At 44.2% G+C, this 22,424-nt stretch overlaps 2 protein-coding genes across 4 annotated transcripts in view; both read left to right on the plus strand.

The window, feature by feature from the left end:
* LOC142905699 (uncharacterized) overlaps positions 1-19,939 on the plus strand; it is a 64,839-nt gene extending 44,900 nt beyond the window's left edge. For 2 of the 3 annotated variants that reach the window (XM_076052698.1, XM_076052697.1), the window contains exon 2: positions 1-19,939. This exon is cut by the window's left edge. In XM_076052698.1, the coding sequence (XP_075908813.1) occupies positions 1-15,598 (15,598 nt within the window). In that variant the 3' untranslated portion in view covers positions 15,599-19,939. The other variant, XM_076052699.1, reaches the window with a different exon arrangement.
* DUT (deoxyuridine triphosphatase) overlaps positions 1-22,424 on the plus strand; it is a 272,920-nt gene that overhangs the window by 200,303 nt on the left and 50,193 nt on the right. The window lies entirely within an intron of this gene.

Here is a 22,424-nt window from a genome sequence, read left to right on the forward strand (position 1 = left end):
ACAGATCATTGACATTGAAAAAACAATTTGTGAAGATGATAACGTGCAAATAGTGGAAGTGAAACAGACAGATTCTGATCAAATAATTGAAGAAACTGTGACCATGCGAGAGCAAACATTAGTTGAAAGTGAAACACAATTGGTGTCTGAAGATGTTTCAACAGCTTCTGCATATGAAGATGTCTCAGGAGACCTTGAGAAAATAGAAGTTGCGTGGTCAACCAAAGAAGCTGACCTGGAAAAGATAATTGAAACGCCATCAAAAGCTCCTGAACATGAAGTTATTGATAAAATAACTACAATTGAACAGCCAATTTCTGAAGATGAAACAGCAGAAATCCGTGAAGCAAAGGATGGAGATTCGCAAGAGGTCATTGAAGAAATGTTTACTATGTCAGAGGAAACAGTACTTGAAAGTGAATCGCCTTTGTTCCCTGAAGGTGTTTCAACAACTGCTCCATATGAACGTATCTTACAAGACGACGAGATAGAAGAAGTGATTAAACCAAGCACATATGATGAAAGAGCGGAGGTCATTGATACACAAGATGGAGATTTTGAACAAAAAGCGATTGGGGAAACCACTGAACCAGAACAACCGTGTTGTGAAGATGACATTATCGCAATTATTGACTCAAAGGATGACCTTTCTGAAGGGGTCAGTGATGCAACTGTGACAACAAGAGAAGAAGCTGCCCTTGAAAGTGAAATGCAATTGGAGTCGGAAAATGTCTCAACAACTGCTCCATACAAAGATGTCTTGCCAGACGTTGAGGTAGCACCTGTGGCTACAGGTATCACAGAAGCTGATTTGGAACAGATCAGTAAAACACCAGATCAGGCTACTGAACATGAGGCTATAGCACAGATCATTGACATTGAAAAACCAATTTGTGAAGATGATAACGTGCAAATAGTTGAAGTGAAAGAGGCAGATTCTGAACAAATAATTGAAGAAACTGTAACCATGCGAGAGCAAACATTAGTTGAAAGTGAAACACAATTGGTGTCTGAAGATGTGTCAACAGCTTCTGCATATGAAGGTGTCTCAGGAGACTTTGAGAAAAAAGATGTTGTGGTGTCAATCAAAGAAGCTGACCTGGAAAATATAATTGAAACCCCAGGAAAAACTCCTGAACATGAAGCTATTGATAAAATAACTACAATTGCAAAGCCAATTTCTGAAGCTGAAACAACAGAAATCCTTGAACCAAAGGATGTAGATTCGCAAGAGGTCATTGAAGAAACGTTTACTATGCCAGAGGAAACAGTACTTGAAAGTGAAACGCTATTGGTCCCTGAAGATGTTTCAACAACTGCGTCGTATGAAGGTGTCTCAGAAGACGACGAGATAAGAGAAGTGGTTAAACCAAGCACATATGATGATATAGCAGAAATCATTGATACACAAGATGGAGATTTTGAACAAGAAGCTATTGGGGAAATCACTGAACCTGAACATCCGTTTTTTGAAGATGACATCATCGCAATTATTGACTCAAAGGATCACCTTTCTGAAGGGGTCAGTGATGCAACTGTGACCACAAGAGAAGAACCTGTCCTTGAAAGTGAAATGCAATTAGTGTCGGAAGATGTCTCAACATCTGCTCAGTACAAAGATGTCTTGCAAGACGTTGAGGTAGTACCTGTAGCTACAGGTATCACAGAAGTTGATTTGGAACAGATCGGTAAAACACCAGATGTGGCTGCTGATCTTGCAGCTATAGAACAGATCACTGAAATTGAAAAGCCAATTTCTGAAGATGATATCGTGCAAATAATTGAAGTAAAAGAGGCAGATTCTGAACAAATAATTGAAGGAACTGTGACCATGCGAGAGCAAACAATGGTTGAAGGTTATACGCAACTTGCGTCTGAAGACGTTTTAACGGCTGCTGCATATGAAGGTGTCTCAGAAGACTTTGAGAAAATTGAAGTTGTTAGGTCAATCAAAGAAGCCGACCAGGAAAAGATAATTGAAACGCCAGGAGTATCTCGCAAACATGAAGCTATTGATAAAATCACTGACATTGAAATGCCACTTTCTGAAGATGATATAGCAGAAATCGTTATACCAAAGGAGGCAGATTCTCAAGTCGTCTTTGAAGAAACTCTTACCACGGCAGAAAAAAAAGTAGTTGAGAGTGAAACACCAATAGGGTCTGAAGACGTTTCCACCACTGCTAATTATCAAGGTTTCTCACAAGACGTTGAAATAGCAGAAGTAGCTATATCAATGACAGAACCTGAACTGGCAGAGATTCCAGAAAAAACAGATGAAGCATATGATCATGAAGCGGTTAAAATAATTCCAGAAATTCAACAGCAAATTTGTGAAGATGATATAGTAAACACCACTGAGCCTAAGAAAACAGATTCTGAAGATGAAATTGAAGATATTTCGACCAAGTCAGAGAAAACAATACTTGAAAGTGAAACGCAATTGGTGCATGGAGATGTTTCAATGACTGCTGCATACGAAGTTGACTCATGGTCATATGAAAAAGCAATGCAAGGAATTGAGATAAAAAATGTGGAGGTGGGAACCCCAAGTCTCCCCATCGCTGTTGATAGTAAAGCACGTGTTGAAAGTTTTTATGAACCGGTGGAAAAACTGGAATTTAGACCTGCTGGGCAGGGAATATGGTTTAATGCCAGTTTAGATGCCATGAGGTTGGCTAACGCTAACCAGATGCAAATGCTCAGTAATGATGAGCAAACACCCTCAGGGGTAGTGTTCTTGGAAAGTGTTGATGAGAAGGAAAGTGAAACTGATGTTCAGCCAATTTCTGATGATCAGCCAATTTCTGAAGATGATATCGTGCAAATAGTTGAAGAAAAAGAGGCAAATTTTGAACAGAAAATTGAAAAAACTGTGACCATGCGAGAGCAAACATTAGTTGAAAGTGAAACACAATTGGTGTCTGAAGATGTGTCAACAGCTTCTTCATATGAAGGTTTCTCAGGAGACCTTGAGAAAATAGAAGTTGCGTGGTCAACCAAAGAAACTGACCTGGAAAAGATAATTGAAACGCCATCAAAAGCTCCTGAACATGAAGCTATTAATAAAATAACTACAATTGAACAGCCAATTTCTGAAGATGAAACAGCAGAAATCCGTGAACCAATGGATGGAGATTCGCAAGAGGTCATTGAAGAAACGTTTACTATGCCAGAGGAAACAGTACTTGAAAGTGAATCGCTATTGTTCCCTGAAGGTGTTTCAACAACTGCTCCATATGAACGTGTCTTACAAGACGAAGAGATAGTAGAAGTGGTTAAACCAAGCACATATGATGATATAGCAGAGGTCATTGATACACAAGATGGAGATTTTGAACAAAAAGCTATTGGGGAAATCACTGAACCTGAACAACCGTGTTGTGAAGATCACATCATCGCAATTATTGACTCAAAGGATGACCTTTCTGAAGGGGTCAGTGATGCAACTGTGACCACAAGAGAAGAAGCTGTCCTTGAAAGTGAAATGCAATTAGTGTCGGAAGATGTCTCAACAACTGCTCCGTACAAAGATGTCTTGCAAGACGTTGAGGTAGTACCTGTGGCTACAGGTATCATGGAAGCTGATTTGGAACCGATCGGTAAAACACCAGATGAGGCTACTGAACATGAAGCTATAGCACAGACCATTGAAATTGAAAAGCCAATTTCTGAAGATGATATCGTGCAAATAGTTGAAGTAAAAGAGGCAGATTCTGAACAAATAATTGAAGAAACTGTAACCATGCAAGAGCAAACAATAGACAAAAGTGAAACACAATTGGTGTCTGAAGATGTGACAACAGCTGCTACATATGAAGGTGTCTCAGGAGACTTTGAGAAAAAAGATGTTGTGGTGTCAATCAAAGAAGCTGACCTGGAAAATATAATTGAAACCCCAGGAAAAACTAATGAACATGAAGTTATTGATAAAATAACTACAATTGCAAAGCCAATTTCTGAAGCTGAGACAACAGAAATCCTTGAACCAAAGGATGTAGATTCGCAAGAGGTCATTGAAGAAACGTTTACTATGCCAGAGGAAACAGTACTTGAAAGTGAAACGCTATTGGTCCCTGAAGATGTTTCAACAACTGCGTCATATGAAGGTGTCTCAGAAGACGACGAGATAAGAGAAGTGGTTAAACCAAGCACATATGATGATATAGCAGAGGTCATTGATACACAAGATGGAGATTTTGAACAAAAAGCTATTGGGGAAACCACTGAACCTGAACAACCGTGTTGTGAAGATGACATCATCACAATTATTGACTCAAAGGATGACCATTCTGAAGGGGTCAGTGATGCAACTGTGACCACAAGAGAAGAAGCTGTCCGAGAAAGTGAAATGCAATTAGTGTCGGAAGACGTCTCAACAACTGCTCATTACAAAGATGTCTTGCAAGACGTTGAGGTAGTACCTGTGGCTACAGGTATCACAGAAGCTGATTTGGAACAGATCGGTAAAACACCAGATCAGGCTACTGAACATGAGGCTATAGCACAGATCATTGACATTGAAAAACCAATTTCTGAAGATGATAACGTGCAAATAGTTGAAGTGAAAGAGGCAGATTCTGATCAAATAATTGAAGAAACTGTGACCATGCGAGAGCAAACATTAGTTGAAAGTGAAACACAATTGGTGTCTGAAGATGTGTCAACAGCTTCTGCATATGAAGGTGTCTCAGGAGACCTTGAGAAAATAGAAGTTGCGTGGTCAACCAAAGAAGCAGACCTGGAAAAGATAATTGAAACGCCATCAAAAGCTCCTGAACATGAAGCTATTGATAAAATAACTACAATTGAAAAGCCAATTTCTGAAGATGAAACAGCAGAAATCCGTGAACCAAAGGATGGACATTCGCAAGAGGTCATTGAAGAAACGTTTACTATGCCAGAGGAAACAGCACTTGAAAGTGAATCGCTATTGTTCCCTGAAGGTGTTTCAACAACTGCTCCATATGAAGGTGTCTTACAAGACGAAGAGATAGTAGAAGTGGTTAAACCAAGCACATATGATGATATAGCAGAGGTCAGTGATACACAAGATGGAGATTTTGAACAAAAAGCTATTGGGGAAATCACTGAACCTGAACAACCGTGTTGTGAAGATGACATCATCGCAATTATTGACTCAAAGGATCACCTTTGTGAAGGGGTCAGTGATGCAACTGTGACCACAAGAGAAGAAGCTGTCCTTGAAGGTGAAATGCAATTGGAGTCAGAAAATGTCTCAACAACTGCTCCATACAAAGATGTCTTGCCAGACGTTGAGGTAGCACCTGTGGCTACAGGTATCACAGAAGCTGATTTGGAACAGATCGGTAAAACACCAGATCAGGCCACTGAACATGAGGCTATAGCACAGATCATTGACATTGAAAAAACAATTTCTGAAGATGATAACGTGCAAATAGTTGAAGTGAAAGAGGCAGATTCTGATCAAATAATTGAAGAAACTGTGACCAAGCGAGAGCAAACATTAGTTGAAAGTGAAACACAATTGGTGTCTGAAGATGTGTCAACAGCTTCTGCATATGAAGGTGTCTCAGGAGACCTTGAGAAAATAGAAGTTGCGTGGTCAACCAAAGAAGCTGACCTGGAAAAGATAATTGAAACGCCATCAAAAGCTCCTGAACATGAAGCTATTGATAAAATAACTACAATTGAAAAGCCAATTTCTGAAGATGAAACAGCAGAAATCCGTGAACCAAAGGATGGAAATTCTCAAGAGGTCATTGAAGAAACGTTTACTATGCCAGAGGAAACAGCACTTGAAAGTGAATCGCTATTGTTCCCTGAAGGTGTTTCAACAACTGCTCCATATGAAGGTGTCTTACAAGATGAAGAGATAGTAGAAGTGGTTAAACCAAGCACATATGATGAAAGAGCAGAGATCATTGATACACAAGATGGAGATTTTGAACACGAAGCGATTGGGGAAATCACTGAACCTGAACAACCGTTTTGTGGTGATGACATCATGCCAATTATTGACTCAAAGGATGACCTTTCTGAAGAAGTGAGTGATGCGACTGTGACCACAAGAGAAGAAGCTGCCCTTGAAAGTGAAATGCAATTGCAGTCAGAAAATGTCTCAACAACTGCTCCATACAAAGATGTCTTGCCAGACGTTGAGGTAGCACCTGTGGCTACAGGTATCACAGAAGCTGATTTGGAACAGATCGGTAAAACACCAGATGAGGTTATTGAACATGAAGCTATAGCACAGACCATTGACATTGAAAAAATAATTTCTGAAGATGATAACGTGCAAATAGTTGAAGTGAAAGAGGCAGATTCTGATCAAATAATTGAAGAAACTGTGACCATGCGAGAGCAAACATTAGTTGAAAGTGAAACACAATTGGTGTCTGAAGATGTGTCAACAGCTTCTGCATATGAAGGTGTCTCAGAAGACCTTGAGAAAATAGAAGTTGCGTGGTCAACCAATGAAGCTCACCTGGAAAAGATAATTGAAATGCCATCAAAAGCTCCTGAACATGAAGATATTGATAAAATAACTACAATTGAAAAGCCAATTTCTGAAGATGAAACAGCAGAAATCCGTGAACCAAAGGATGGACATTCGCAAGAGGTCATTGAAGAAACGTTTACTATGCCAGAGGAAACAGCACTTGAAAGTGAATCGCTATTGTTCCCTGAAGGTGTTTCAACAACTGCTCCATATGAAGGTGTCTTACAAGACGAAGAGATAGTAGAAGTGGTTAAACCAAGCACATATGATGATATAGCAGAGGTCAGTGATACACAAGATGGAGATTTTGAACAAAAAGCTATTGGGGAAATCACTGAACCTGAACAACCGTGTTGTGAAGATGACATCATCGCAATTATTGACTCAAAGGATCACCTTTGTGAAGGGGTCAGTGATGCAACTGTGACCACAAGAGAAGAAGCTGTCCTTGAAGGTGAAATGCAATTGGAGTCAGAAAATGTCTCAACAACTGCTCCATACAAAGATGTCTTGCCAGACGTTGAGGTAGCACCTGTGGCTACAGGTATCACAGAAGCTGATTTGGAACAGATCGGTAAAACACCAGATCAGGCCACTGAACATGAGGCTATAGCACAGATCATTGACATTGAAAAAACAATTTCTGAAGATGATAACGTGCAAATAGTTGAAGTGAAAGAGGCAGATTCTGATCAAATAATTGAAGAAACTGTGACCAAGCGAGAGCAAACATTAGTTGAAAGTGAAACACAATTGGTGTCTGAAGATGTGTCAACAGCTTCTGCATATGAAGGTGTCTCAGGAGACCTTGAGAAAATAGAAGTTGCGTGGTCAACCAAAGAAGCTGACCTGGAAAAGATAATTGAAACGCCATCAAAAGCTCCTGAACATGAAGCTATTGATAAAATAACTACAATTGAAAAGCCAATTTCTGAAGATGAAACAGCAGAAATCCGTGAACCAAAGGATGGAAATTCTCAAGAGGTCATTGAAGAAACGTTTACTATGCCAGAGGAAACAGCACTTGAAAGTGAATCGCTATTGTTCCCTGAAGGTGTTTCAACAACTGCTCCATATGAAGGTGTCTTACAAGATGAAGAGATAGTAGAAGTGGTTAAACCAAGCACATATGATGAAAGAGCAGAGATCATTGATACACAAGATGGAGATTTTGAACACGAAGCGATTGGGGAAATCACTGAACCTGAACAACCGTTTTGTGGTGATGACATCATGCCAATTATTGACTCAAAGGATGACCTTTCTGAAGAAGTGAGTGATGCGACTGTGACCACAAGAGAAGAAGCTGCCCTTGAAAGTGAAATGCAATTGCAGTCAGAAAATGTCTCAACAACTGCTCCATACAAAGATGTCTTGCCAGACGTTGAGGTAGCACCTGTGGCTACAGGTATCACAGAAGCTGATTTGGAACAGATCGGTAAAACACCAGATGAGGTTATTGAACATGAAGCTATAGCACAGACCATTGACATTGAAAAAATAATTTCTGAAGATGATAACGTGCAAATAGTTGAAGTGAAAGAGGCAGATTCTGATCAAATAATTGAAGAAACTGTGACCATGCGAGAGCAAACATTAGTTGAAAGTGAAACACAATTGGTGTCTGAAGATGTGTCAACAGCTTCTGCATATGAAGGTGTCTCAGAAGACCTTGAGAAAATAGAAGTTGCGTGGTCAACCAATGAAGCTCACCTGGAAAAGATAATTGAAATGCCATCAAAAGCTCCTGAACATGAAGATATTGATAAAATAACTACAATTGAAAAGCCAATTTCTGAAGATGAAACAGCAGAAATCCGTGAAGCAAAGGATGGAGATTCGCAAGAGGTCATTGAAGAAACGTTTACTATGCCAGAGGAAACAGCATTTGAAAGTGAATCGCTATTGTTCCCTGAAGGTGTTTCAACAACTGCTTCATATGAAGGTGTCTTACAAGACGAAGAGATAGTAGAAGTGGTTAAACCAAGCACATATGATGATATAGCAGAGGTCAGTGATACACAAGATGGAGATTTTGAACAAAAAGCTATTGGGGAAATCAATGAACCTGAACAACCGTGTTGTGAAGATGACATCATCGCAATTATTGACTCAAAGGATCACCTTTCTGAAGGGGTCAGTGATGCAACTTTGACCACAAGAGAAGAAGCTGTCCTTGAAAGTGAAATGCAATTGGAGTCAGAAAATGTCTCAACAACTGCTCCATACAAAGATGTCTTGCCAGACGTTGAGGTAGCACCTGTGGCTACAGGTATCACAGAAGCTGATTTGGAACAGATCGGTAAAACACCAGATCAGGCCACTGAACATGAGGCTATAGCACAGATCATTGACATTGAAAAACCAATTTCTGAAGATGATAACGTGCAAATAGTTGAAGTGAAAGAGGCAGATTCTGATCAAATAATTGAAGAAACTGTGACCAAGCGAGAGCAAACATTAGTTGAAAGTGAAACACAATTGGTGTCTGAAGATGTGTCAACAGCTTCTACATATGAAGGTGTCTCAGGAGACCTTGAGAAAATAGAAGTTGCGTGGTCAACCAAAGAAGCTGACCTGGAAAAGATAATCGAAACGCCATCAAAAGCTCCTGAACATGAAGCTATTGATAAAATAACTACAATTGAAAAGCCAATTTCTGAAGATGAAACAGCAGAAATCCGTGAAGCAAAGGATGGAGATTCGCAAGAGGTCATTGACGAAACGTTTACTATGCCAGAGGAAACAGCACTTGAAAGTGAATCGCTATTGTTCCCTGAAGGTGTTTCAACAACTGCTCCATATGAAGGTGTCTTACAAGATGAAGAGATAGTAGAAGTGGTTAAACCAAGCACATATGATGAAAGAGCAGAGATCATTGATACACAAGATGGAGATTTTGTACACGAAGCGATTGGGGAAATCACTGAACCTGAACAACCGTTTTGTGGTGATGACATCATGCCAATTATTGACTCAAAGGATGACCTTTCTGAAGAAGTGAGTGATGTGACTGTGACCACAGGAGAAGAAGCTGCCCTTGAAAGTGAAATGCAATTGCAGTCAGAAAATGTCTCAACAACTGCTCCATACAAAGATGTCTTGCCAGACGTTGAGGTAGCACCTGTGGCTACAGGTATCACAGAAGCTGATTTGGAACAGATCGGTAAAACACCAGATGAGGTTATTGAACATGAAGCTATAGCACAGACCATTGAAATTGAGAAGCCAATTTCTGAAGATGATAACGCGCAAATAGTTGAAGTGAAAGAGGCTGATTCTGATCAAATAATTGAAGAAACTGTAACCATGCGAGAGCAAACATTAGTTGAAAATGAAACACAATTGGTGTCTGAAGATGTGTCAACAGCTACTGCATATGAAGCTGTCTCAGGAGACCTTGAGAAAATAGAAGTTGTGCGGTCACCCAAAGAAGCTGACCTAGAAAAGATCATTGAAACGCAATCAATAGCTCCTGAACATGAAGCTATTGATAAAATAACTACAATTGAAAAGCCAATTTCTGAAGATGGAACAGCAGAAATCCTTGAACCAAAGGATGCAGATTCGCAAGAGGTCATTGAAGAAACGTTAACTATGCCCGAGGAAACAGTACTTGAAAGTGAAACGATATTGGTCGCTGAAGATGTTTCAACAACTGCTCCATATGAAGGTGTCTCAGATGACGACAAGATAGGAGAAGTGGTTAAACCAAGCACATATGATGATATAGCAGAGCTCATTGATACACAAGATGGAGATTTTGAACAAGAAGCTATTGGGGAAATCACTGAACTTGAGCAACCGTGTTGTGAAGATGACATCATGCCAATTATTGACTCAAATGATGACCTTTCTGAAGGAGTGAGTGATGCGACTGTGACCACAAGAGAAGAAGCTGCCCTTGAATGTGATACGCAATTAGTGTCGGAAGAAGTCTCAACAACTGCTCCATACAAAGATGTCTTGCAAGACGTTGAGGTAGTACCTGTGGCTACAGGTATCACAGAAGCTAATTTGGAACAGATCGGTAAAACACCAGATGAGGCTACTGAACATGAAGCTATAGCACAGATCACTGAAATTGAAAAGCCAATTTCGGATGATGATATCGTGCAAATAATTGAAGCAAATGAGGCAGATTCTCAACAAATAATCGAAAAAATGTTGACCATACGAGAGCAAACAATAGTTGAAAGTGAAACACAATTGGTGTCTGAAGATGTTTCAGCAACTGTTCCATATGAAGGTGTATCACAGCACGTTGAGATAGCAGAATATTTTAGATCAATCACAGAACCTGAACTGGCTGAGATCGTTGAATTACTAGACAATGTTCCTGATTACGGAGTTATTGAACACATAAGTGAAATGAAAAAAGAAAGTGTTGAAGATGTTATAGCGCACATTGTTGAACCAGAGGTGGAAGTTTGTGAAGAGGTAAATGAAGAAACTGTGGCGATGAAAGTAGAAACAGCGGTTGAAAGTGAAACTCAATCAGTGTCTGCAGAAGTTTTAACAATAGCTTTATATGAAGGTGTCTCGTACGATGTTGAGAGAGCACCCGTGGCCAGATCAATCAGAGAAGCTGAACTAACAGACATTGTTGAAGCACCAGATAAAGCCGCTGAATGCAATGCTCTTGATGAAATGTCTGAAATTAAAAAACGAAGATATGAAGATGATATGGTACAAATTGATGAAGGCAAGAAGGGAGATTCAGAGGAAGGTGTCCTTGACAGTGAAATTGTTTTTCCAGAAACAAATATTGCTCCATGTGACATTTTTGCAGGCCTAGGTGAAGAAAATAAAAAGATTGTGGATGACAATGCCACTATGGCAGACATTACATCTACGAATGAAAACGATTTATCAACAATCGAAGAAGAAACATCTGCAAAGGAAACAGATGATATTGAAAAACAAGTTGTATTTCCTCTATCAATGGTACAAGTTGATGTAATAAATGTACAAAAGCAAACCTGTGAAGATAATATATTGGAAAATATTGAAGATCAAGATAACATTTCTGAAGTGAATACTGAAGAAAATGTTTTTAGGATAGAAGAAGCTCTACTTGCAAGTGAAAATATTGATCAAGGTGCGGAAAATATGGAGCTCGGCCAAAGCGGGCAAGGAATCCTGTTCAATACCAGCCTAGATGCCATGAGACTTGCTGCCCCTCAGCAGATGTTGATGATCAGTGGTGCTCAACAAATATCCACAGGAGTGGTATTTCTTGATGCGAGTTGTAGAAATGAAATTGTAACCAACGTTTTAAGCGTGTTACCTGATGCAATCTGTAAAACAGAAACATCTCCAAAACAAGAAGCAGTAGAGGCATCGTCTCCTGAAGAAAGATCAACTTTGTCTCTTGGTACAGCACGTGACTTGTATTCAACATTAGTGGAGCGATGTCACGCAGAGGAAACCACATTTAAAAGTAAATCAGATTTGTCTGAAGTGAGCATTGAACGACAAGAATATGAAGAGAAGATAAATAATTTAGAAACACAATTTGTGTCAGAAGATTTTTTAACTACTGATTCACGTGACGGTTTGTCACAAAACACTGTGATTCCAGAAGAGACGCCAAGCACTGGAGATTACTTAGCAGAGATTGTTGAAAGATATGATAAAACTCCGGAGTGGATTACCCAAGAAGATTTGACTAAAACAAAGGACACCCAAGTGGAAGGTGGAAGGGAATGGTTGGATACAATAATTGAAGAGGAAGCACATGAAATGGAGGAAGAACAACAAGAGGAAGTCAGTCTTACTGATGATATTCAATGTATGCCTTCCTGTGAAGTCAGCGAAGGGCAAGGTGAATTTCTTGAACAAATTTTTGAAAAGGTCGTGAAAAGCCTAAGTCACAGTGGAAAAACTGAGACGATGAGAGAAAAAATACTACTTGAAGGTGAAGCACAACTTGTATCTGAAGACAGTGTAACCTATTTTCCACAAGAATGTGACTCATACGCCCTTGAGATACCGATAGTGAAGGAATTAAGATCTGGAGAGGTTTTATCAGTGATTGGTGCTAACGAAGATGACATTCCTGAGCACAAAGCTATTGAACAAAAAACTGAAATGAAAAAAACAAGTTGTGAAGATGATGCAGCACATATTGTTGAAGAAAAATATGAAATTACTGAGGAGACTCAAGAAGGATCTGTGACTAAGACAGTGAAAGCTGTACTTGACAATGAAATTAAACTAGTGTCTGTTTTAACCACTGCTCCACATGAACAAGACTCACAAAAACTCGAGATAACAGATTTGGAGACACCAATAATACAAGACAGTTCAGCAGAGATGGTTGAAGGACCAGAGGAAGCTATTGAACATCAATATACTGAGATCACTGAAGCAGAGAAACCTAATTCTGAAGATGAGGAAGTACAAGTTGATAAAGCAAACGCGACAGTAACAGAAGGGACCACTGATGAAACTGTGACTAAGATAGAGGAAGCAGTACTTGAAAGTGAAGCACGGCTTGTTTATGAAGACGCTTCAACGGCTGATTCACGTGAAATCGCTTTCGAACAAGATACGTCACTAGAACAGACCGTGGAGGAAACCGTTTTTACAAAAGAGGAACTGACATCTCAAGGTGAAAGTGACGTTTCTCCTTGCACTGTTGACGACAAGAAGGAATGCGAGAGTCTAGACGTACGCATTTCTCCTGAATATATTTCCGTGACTTCTCTGCACGGACACATTCTTGTAGCAAAGTTGGAAGAGGATGCAGCGAATGTTGCTGAATGTCAAGATGTAACTGTCTTTCAGCAAGGGATCCCTAAAATACCCATCGTTATTGACACGTGGTTGTCAAAAGCAAACGTTGAAAATAATGTTTCTGAAGACATCGCCAGAGAAATGGAGGAGTGTTTGCAGGAAGAGAAAACTTTAATTCACGGCGAAAGTGGATTACCCGATAAACCTAGTGTAGACGCAAAAGAGACACAACATCCAGACCCACAACTTGATACTGGAGATGTCTCTATTGTTTTTCCACCAGGTCATCTTGAGGTGTCACGTTTAGAATTACATTTCCCAGAAGTTTGTACTGTCGACGCTGCAGACAGAGAATGTGTCAAAAAAGCAGTTGCTGAAGAAAGCGCGAAATCGCTTAATATAGAGGGGCATGCAGACACCACCGATGAAAACGTTCAACAAGTAGAGATTACTCGAGACGTTGTTCACTTTCACAAAATGCACGAGCGCGTTGAGTTCGCCTTCAGGAAGGATGTTACGTGTCGTCAGGGTGGCGTCACTGACAGTGGATTTGTGGACACCTATGGCATATCCGACGACAGCAGACAACCAAAAGCGCAAGTGTATCCACCAGAAGCACTGGTGTCGTGGTCAGAAAAAGAGGAATGGAAGGACATGCGATATGTTGGTGGAGAATCCGTAAAACCGGACCTTCTTGTGGAAAATGCGTTGGTGTTTTCAGATTCAGGACAAGCATGCTACGAGGGGACATCACGGTCTAAATCAAGCGACGTTGGAATGGATGTGCACGAATATGGACGTGAGGAGGTAGAACTTGATGAAGATGTATTTCAGCGAGGCACCGCTGGCCACCATGATTACAGCACTTACGAATATGCCACCGATGATGTCCAGTTTAAAGTGAGCGATACCATGAATGTGAACATTTGTGGGGAAGTTGTTTCGGCTAAAGTCCAAGAATTTGGATATGTTGTTGTGCAACATGAAACCAAATCGGATATATTTAAACAAAAGAGTGACGACTTTGAAGGTGCATTTCTCACAGCGTCGGGATTTGAATCATATTTTGACCGAAATCTGACGTCTGAAGCAGATGAAGCAAATGTTACCTTCCCTGAGCCTAAATCCGAAGAGGAGTGGGAGATTGTTTCACACGAAGAAATTCAGAAGTTATCCAAGGGAATATGCGATGACGAAACCTTGAAACATATTTCAGCATCACCACCACAGTACAGTGAGAGTGGTCATATAGAAGGCGAAATGCAGAGTGTGTTCATAAATAGATTAGCCAGATTGGTCCCAGCAGAAGACTTTGAACCCAACAAACAGTCACCACTTCAACACGTTTTTGAAAACAAGACGCAGAATGCCTGTGATATTGTTCCTGCCACAAACCAGAAGATGATCCTCACGAATTTAGGTCTGGAACCACGTGTAGAAACACCTCATGCTGACACTGGTATCAAAGATAAAGATTTGTCAAATTCTAGCATAGAATATTTGACAGAAGAAGCAGTTATTGATCATGAGTTGTCAGAAGACGTCCCTGAAATGTTGCACGAGGCAATCATTTCAGAAATGCCAATGTCTGCTCTATCTCGTGAGCTCATAGAAGCTCAGATAGAAGAGGTCACACCCCACACACTAACCAGCTTGCTTGAAGGCGCGAGTGCAGATGAAACGTCCTTCTCAAAATCAAAACGTCTATCTGTGACCCAAAAAACCTGCAAGGATACGGGAAAAGCCGTCGTGATCGGAGCCGGCGATGGAAAGTCATCAAATGAGTTGGCCCCATCAGAACAACCAATCACGAATTTTCAATTGGACCCCGAGCAAGAACCTCTGACGCACTTGGACATATGCCAAATTGGATCACAGAAAACCCTTAATGGCACCACCACACAAACCGGCTTCGAGGAGACATCTCTCAGCGACAGAGGCGATGGCTTAATCGAGGCGTCACAACAACAACACCACGGACGTTCCGATGAACCTGAATCTGGTAAAGCGGAGGTGGCCGACTACCACAACGATATTGGTGTCCTGCAAGCAAATTCAAGGGCCCTGTCTGGTCTATCAAGGCCGCTCACGCTGTGGCCCTGCGACACTGGCTCTCTGGGACCTCTCGGCTTTCACGAGGACGACTCTGAGAGATGGCTGGGCGTTACCTACGAGGCTAGCCTCACCGCAATGAGATTGGCAGCTCCACAGCACTCTCTAAACATCAGCGGGGGCAGCAGTGGGTCGCGTTCATCCATGGTCTTTTTGGAACAACAACAGCAGCAGCAGCTACAGCAGCTGCGGCAGCAGTGGCCAGGTTATTTTTCTGAAGAGGAGGAGGAGGAAATGAGCGTTTACGAAGAGAGGAAGTAATTAATGAATGTAACAGAGTCTTGTATATTGTAAAGGGTTTTTCTTTGCCGTGTTCTTAACTGTGTGTATGTGTGTACATATATATCAGGGCTTAATTTCAGCCGGGTATGTCCGGGTCATCAACACAAAATATTTTTCTGTGACCGGGACACCACATGCGTTGGAAATTAAGCCCTGGTATAGAGTACGTGTATAGAGGAGAACGGTACAGCGCAGTGGTTAGCGGACTGCGCTACGAACCCGGCTGAAGCTCACTGAGATCTATTCAGCCTTATAGGAACAAGTACCTGGTGTGAACAGTATGAGCGTAGGCACTGGGCCGACAAAGGCGGCCGGGTGCGGTACTCGACATCACACTACCCTGTTGTGTACTGTACCGGCCTTAGTAGGTGCTCCCTAACAGCACTTGCCCTCATCGTCGCCTTCGATGTGTTTGTATCAGGCATGCAATGACTCATCGTCCTAAGTTAATCTGTCGTAATTCGTTATTACAATTGTAAATCGCTTATCGTTATTGATTGAATTATTCGAGTTTGTTATTTTTGTCTTCTCACTTGTATTGTATTGGCCAAACTTGCCAATGTAGCAGGGCCCTCTTGGAAAAGAGAAATGGAACTCAGACGTTCTTTCCTAGGTAAATGATCGATTTTGACGCGTGCGGCACATTCGATTGATCCATTGTGAGCGTTAGAAGGGATTGTAATCAATTAATCGATGCGTCATCACATGCCTTTTGTATATGGTGTGTCTGAGAGAGATGTGTGTGTGTTTGTGTTTGGTGGGACGGGTAGCGTGGTAGTTCGCGTACTGCGCTACGAACCCAGCGACCAGATTTCGATTCCCGCTATGGGCCAACAAATATCTGAACCGGTCCTGGGCCCTCCCCCTAGGTTAACTCAACCTTAAATGAGTACTTGGTGTGGAAACATCAGCACTGGAGAGACAAAGGCGGGCGGTATTGGACACCCACCCTTTCGTGTACCGTACCGGCCTTAATTAGGTGCTCGCTAACAGCACTTGCCCAACAGTCTGTTCAAGGCTATATGGGGTATATTTGTCCCTGCGGTGTGTGGATCATTTGGAGTACAGTGGGAAGAGGAGATGAGTCCCAGTCGAACTTTTGACCCCCCCACAGCTGTATATCTTACATGGGCCCCCTAACTGGAGAGAAACCCTATCACCACTCACCTGTGCATTTGAGCAGTGGTACAGTGATTCGCGCACTGTGGAAGGATCCAGACGACCCGGGTTCGATGATCGGGTCGTGGCTGAACATCTGCGGCCCACCCTTGTGACTCAAGGGTGGGCCTGCCTATCCTAGCTCGACTCAGCCTTAAATGAGCACCTGGTGACACGATGTGTGAACATCAGCACCGGGGAGATAACAGCGGCCAGGCGCGGCTCTTTTACAAACCACGTGACCTCGTGCCTTGCCAGCCTTAATAGGCGCTCGCTAACAGTGCTAGCCCCAGCAGTCTGCACAGCTAAAAGGGAGTGTGTGTGTGTGTGTGGCGTGACAGTGCGAGCACTGTGTGCGACACAGCCGGCAACCTAGGTTCAAACCCCTGGTCCCACTTGTGACAGTCGGTATCTGAACCTGGACAGGTCCTCCCCTAGGTAGACTCAGACTGTAAAGGTGGTAGTAGTAAAACCTTGCGTGGATTGGTGTACATTCACATCAGCACCGGGGAGACAGGCGGCCGGGCGGGCGTGGTGCAGGCTCCACCACCCCACCCCCACCTTCCTTCGCGTTTCCCCTCCAGTCGAATAGATGCTCGCTCACAGCACGTGGGGGTCTACACAACCTGCAGGTTGGACCGGGTAGGAGGTGGTGACCTCTGACCTCTGTCGATGATTTCACGGCCATGGACAACTGCTGGTGAGAAACCCACGCACGGCCTGCGACCAACTCACCCGCAACTTGCCCGATCTCGTGAGATCTCGGAAGCTAAGCGGGAGTTGACCCTGGACAGTGCTTGGATGCACACACAGGTGTGCCATAGGCGGCTTCAGAGGCTGAGGCTTACGTGGGACGCCAGAATGGCAGTCCAGCAAATCTAATTGTTGTACTGTACTTCTTCTAGGCTCCCACGCCTCCACCGAGTCGCGTTAAACCAGCATGGTGACGTATGGTCAGAGAGCCCCCCCTACCACCACGACCCGCATGGGCGTGGAGAAGCGCTCATCCAGCAGTGGATTGAGATCGGGGCTATGGGTGCACCCATGTGTACGAGCTCACGCATACCTACTATAGCGTGCTGTAGTTGTATTACAAAATGTGGGCCCTAAATATAGCAGCTATATGTTTACACAATTGCATGGATCTTGTATGGTTTTTGTTTAATCGTTTATATTAGTTAACGGGTGGTGGAGCGGTGGGGCAGTGTTTAGGGTGCTGCGCTATTCAACCCGGTGATCTGAGTTCGATTCCCCAAATGAACACGGCTAACGTCAGTGGCGAGTGGTGATAATCTGAACCGGTCCTGACCCGCCCATTACCCGTACCACCACCCCATCACCCTTTCTTCACCAACCCGCACTGACCAGCGTGGTGAAGTATGGTCAAACAAACCCCTCCCATGACCGAGACGACACAGAGGAGGAGGCCCTCATCCAGCAGTGTATTGATAAAGGGGTTATACATTTCAATGATTTTTTTTATAGCTGAGTTTATTTCGAAAACTTACTGTGAGTTTGGTATTTTGTTCCTTATTTACCGTATTCTCTGAATTATAAGACGCTCCGTATAAAAAGTAATACGCACCCAAAACGTGTTCCCGTTGTGTCAATAATATTCCAGACAATACGGTAATGCCCTTGCGCGGACTCAAAGAAACTCCTTGGCCTTAACTGACCTAACACACGAATGGTGTTTTCGCGCGTGAAGAATGTAGCGTGGCTTAATTCGCCAACCTGTGAATTTCACATCGGCGTTAAGCAAACGCAAATGGGGATAAGGGAGAGGAGGCGATGGCGCAGTGGTTAGCACAGACCCACCACTCCTCCTTTCTGCACCAACCCGCACTGCCCAACGTGATCAAGTATGGTCAAACAACTGTGCCGTGGAGGCCTTCATCCAGCAGTGTATTGATAAAGGGCTGTACGTTATTATTACAATATAGCAATGCATTCATTAGCTCGGTTCATCCCGGGTCTCCCATTTAAGTTGGAAGAGACTCACGGATACAATGGGGTCTTGTCCAATTCTAAATGATGGCCATCTATATCTGTCTAAATAAAACAATTTAAAGCATTCAAGGGACTATATTTTGCTACAACAAAAATAGAACAACGCTCGGCATGTCCCTCCCCTCCCTCCCCCCCCATTAACCCGCCATGCGATGAGCGTTCTGTAGCAGGTCGCGTGGACATTTTTTGAAGCAACCCCGCTGGTGTATTGATAAAGGGTGAGTTCGAAGGGATCTCAGAAGCAGTTCTGTGAGATCTTCTTCCGCGGACCGCTCTCGTAACACACCCAGGGGGCGAAGTGCTGCTCTGCGAGGTTTCCGAATGGATTCCACGTCCCGTGCACCGTGACGCCGACGTTGTTTGAGAGAATTTCCAGGCAAATGCACAGACTGGCTCACAAACGTGTCTCTGCTTTGGCTACGAGTGGAGCAATGTAGACACGCGCGTGCCTTATTGCAAGCCAACGGTGCCTCAAGGTATCTCACACGGGATGCTGCCACGGTGGTGCAATGAATGGGTTAGCACACCCGAACGTTGCAATACAGAGGTCTGCCGGTTCCATCGAGATCTCGCGGCGCGGCAGTCTGAAACAACGGGACAAGTTTCTTACATACCCCCCCGCGTCCCCACCACCCCCGGCTCGCCTCTGTCCACCCAGCAGCACGAATGGGTTCACGACTGTCAGCTCGCGAGTTGTGGTCGGGTAAAGCGTGGGTATATATCCACCTCTGCCAAGGCTTTCTGTGCCGGCGTGGAAGAGGAGGCCAGAGGGCTCTCCTCTCTCGTAGAGGCCCTAACCGCCAGCAGTGGCGTGAGCGAGCAGAGTTGCAGGGCTGCGCCTTTACCTTTACCCATCTGGCAAGCGCGCGAGGATGCTTAGGGCTGTGTGAGACAATGTTATTTGCATACCGTAGTGTTGCTGTTTGACCCGTTGCCGTTCAGCGTCGCGATTTGCATTGCAAGTCCCATTTGAGCACCACACGCGCGCAATGTTAGAAGCTTGCGGTAGTTTTGATTGCCACGATCTAACTCGGATTTCTCAGTCGTTAAATACATTTAACTACAAATTATTTGCTCTTTCTGTGGATGTGTTTTTGGCTGCCGTTAAGTGCCCTTGCTGTTATTGAATAAAGTCTCAATGATGCGAGCAGATCGGTGTTGTCTGTCAACGTTTTGTGTCAATTGCCTTGCTGCTGCTCTCCTCTATCTTCTCATCTCACTCCCCTCCACGCACTCTCCCACATCTCCCCTCTCATCTCACTCTACTCCCCTCCACGCACTCTCCCACATCTCCCCTCTCATCTCACTCTACTCCCCTCCACGCACTCTCCCACATCTCCCCTCTCATCTCACTCTACTCCCCTCCACGCACTCTCCCACATCTCCCCTCTCATCTCACTCTACTCCCCTCCACGCACTCTCCCACATCTCCCCTCTCATCTCACTCTACTCCCCTCCACGCACTCTCCCACATCTCCCCTCTCATCTCACTCTACTCCCCTCCACGCACTCTCCCACATCTCCCCTCTCATCTCACTCTACTCCCCTCCACGCACTCTCCCACATCTCCCCTCTCATCTCACTCTACTCCCCTCCACGCACTCTCCCACATCTCCCCTCTCATCTCACTCTACTCCCCTCCACGCACTCTCCCACATCTCCCCTCTCATCTCACTCTACTCCCCTCCACGCACTCTCCCACATCTCCCTTCTCATCTCACTCTACTCCCCTCCACGCACTCTCCTACCTCTCCCCTCTCATCTCACGCTACTCCATGCACTCTCCTACCTCTCCCCTCTCATCTCACTCTACTCCATGCACTCTCCTACCTCTCCTCTCTCATCTCACGCTCCTCCACGCACTCTCCTACCTCTCCCCTCTCATCTCACGCTACTCCATGCACTCTCCTACCTCTCCCCTCTCATCTCACGCTACTCCCCTCCACGCACTCTCCTACCTCTCCCCTCTCATCTCACTCTACTCCCCTCCACGCACTCTCCTACCTCTCCCCTCTCATCTCACTCTACTCCCCTCCACGCACTCTCCTGCCTCTCCCCTCTCATCTCACGCTACTCCCCTCCACGCACTCTCCTGCCTCTCCCCTCTCAACTCACTCTACTCCCCTCCACGCACTCTCCCACCTCTCCCCTCTCATTTCACTCTACTCCCCTCCACGCACTCTCCTACCTCTCCCCTCTCATCTCACTCTACTCCCCTCCACGCACTCTCCTACCTCTCCCCTCTCATCTCACTCCACTCCACGCACTCTCCCACATCTCCCCTCTCATTTCACTCCACTCCACGCACTCTCCCACCTCTCCCCTCTCATCTCACGCTACTCTTGTCCATGCACTCTCCTACCTCTCCCCTCTCAACTCACTCTACTCCCCTCCACGCACTCTCCTGCCTCTCCCCTCTCAACTCACTCTACTCCCCTCCACGCACTCTCCCACCTCTCCCCTCTCATCTCACTCTACTCCCCTCCACGCACTCTCCCACATCTCCCCTCTCATTTCACTCTACTCCCCTCCACGCACTCTCCTACCTCTCCCCTCTCATCTCACTCTACTCCCCTCCACGCACTCTCCTACCTCTCCCCTCTCATCTCACTCTACTCCCCTCCACGCACTCTCCTACCTCTCCCCTCTCATCTCACTCTACTCCCCTCCACGCACTCTCCCACATCTCCCCTCTCATCTCACTCTACTCCCCTCCACGCACTCTCCTACCTCTCCCCTCTCATCTCACGCTACTCCATGCACTCTCCTACCTCTCCCCTCTCATCTCACGCTACTCCACGCACTCTCCTACCTCTCCTCTCTCATCTCACGCTCCTCCACGCACTCTCCTACCTCTCCCCTCTCATCTCACACTACTCCACGCACTCTCCTACCTCTCCCCTCTCATCTCACGCTACTCCACGCACTCTCCTACCTCTCCCCTCTCATCTCACGCTACTCCATGCACTCTCCTACCTCTCCCCTCTCATCTCACTCTACTCCCCACGCACTCTCCCACCTCTCCCCTCTCAACTCACTCCACTCCACGCACTCTCCCACCTCTCCCCTCTCATCTCACGCTACTCCACGCATTCTCCTACCTCTCCCCTCTCAAGTCACTCTACTCCACGCACTCTCCTACCTCTCCCCTCTCATTTCACTCTACTCCACGCACTCTCCTACCTCTCCCCTCATCGCCGATAAAACCGCGGATTTCACAGCGCTATCTCCTCGATGGACGCCCTCTATTGACTATCCACAATTTTATTTTTTACCGATATTGGAAGGATGATGATGATTGATTGACAAGTAATACTTCTCACTGAATGAATGGATGGTAATGAATTAATGAATGGATGGTGAATGAATGGATGGTCATGAATGAATTGATGGTGATTGAATGGATGGTCATGAATAATTATTGCTGATGATCGATGGACGATACTGGAAAAATGAATGATTGAAGTAGCATGATGATAATGATTGGCTAATTCAGAGCAGCGAATTCTCTACTCGTTACTGATTTTAAATTACTAAAAAAAAATCATCGTGGCGTTCGGTGGGAGCTCACGGTGTTTTAAATTAAATAATAGCTGCCTGGTTGGGCACTGGAACAGTGTCTTGGATACTATGAGGA

Source organism: Petromyzon marinus, chromosome 57 (genome assembly GCF_048934315.1).
Source record: "Petromyzon marinus isolate PM22_M1 ecotype Great Lakes invasive population chromosome 57, UKy_Petmar_22M1.pri1.0, whole genome shotgun sequence".
In the NCBI taxonomy this organism is placed as follows: domain Eukaryota; kingdom Metazoa; phylum Chordata; class Hyperoartia; order Petromyzontiformes; family Petromyzontidae; genus Petromyzon; species Petromyzon marinus.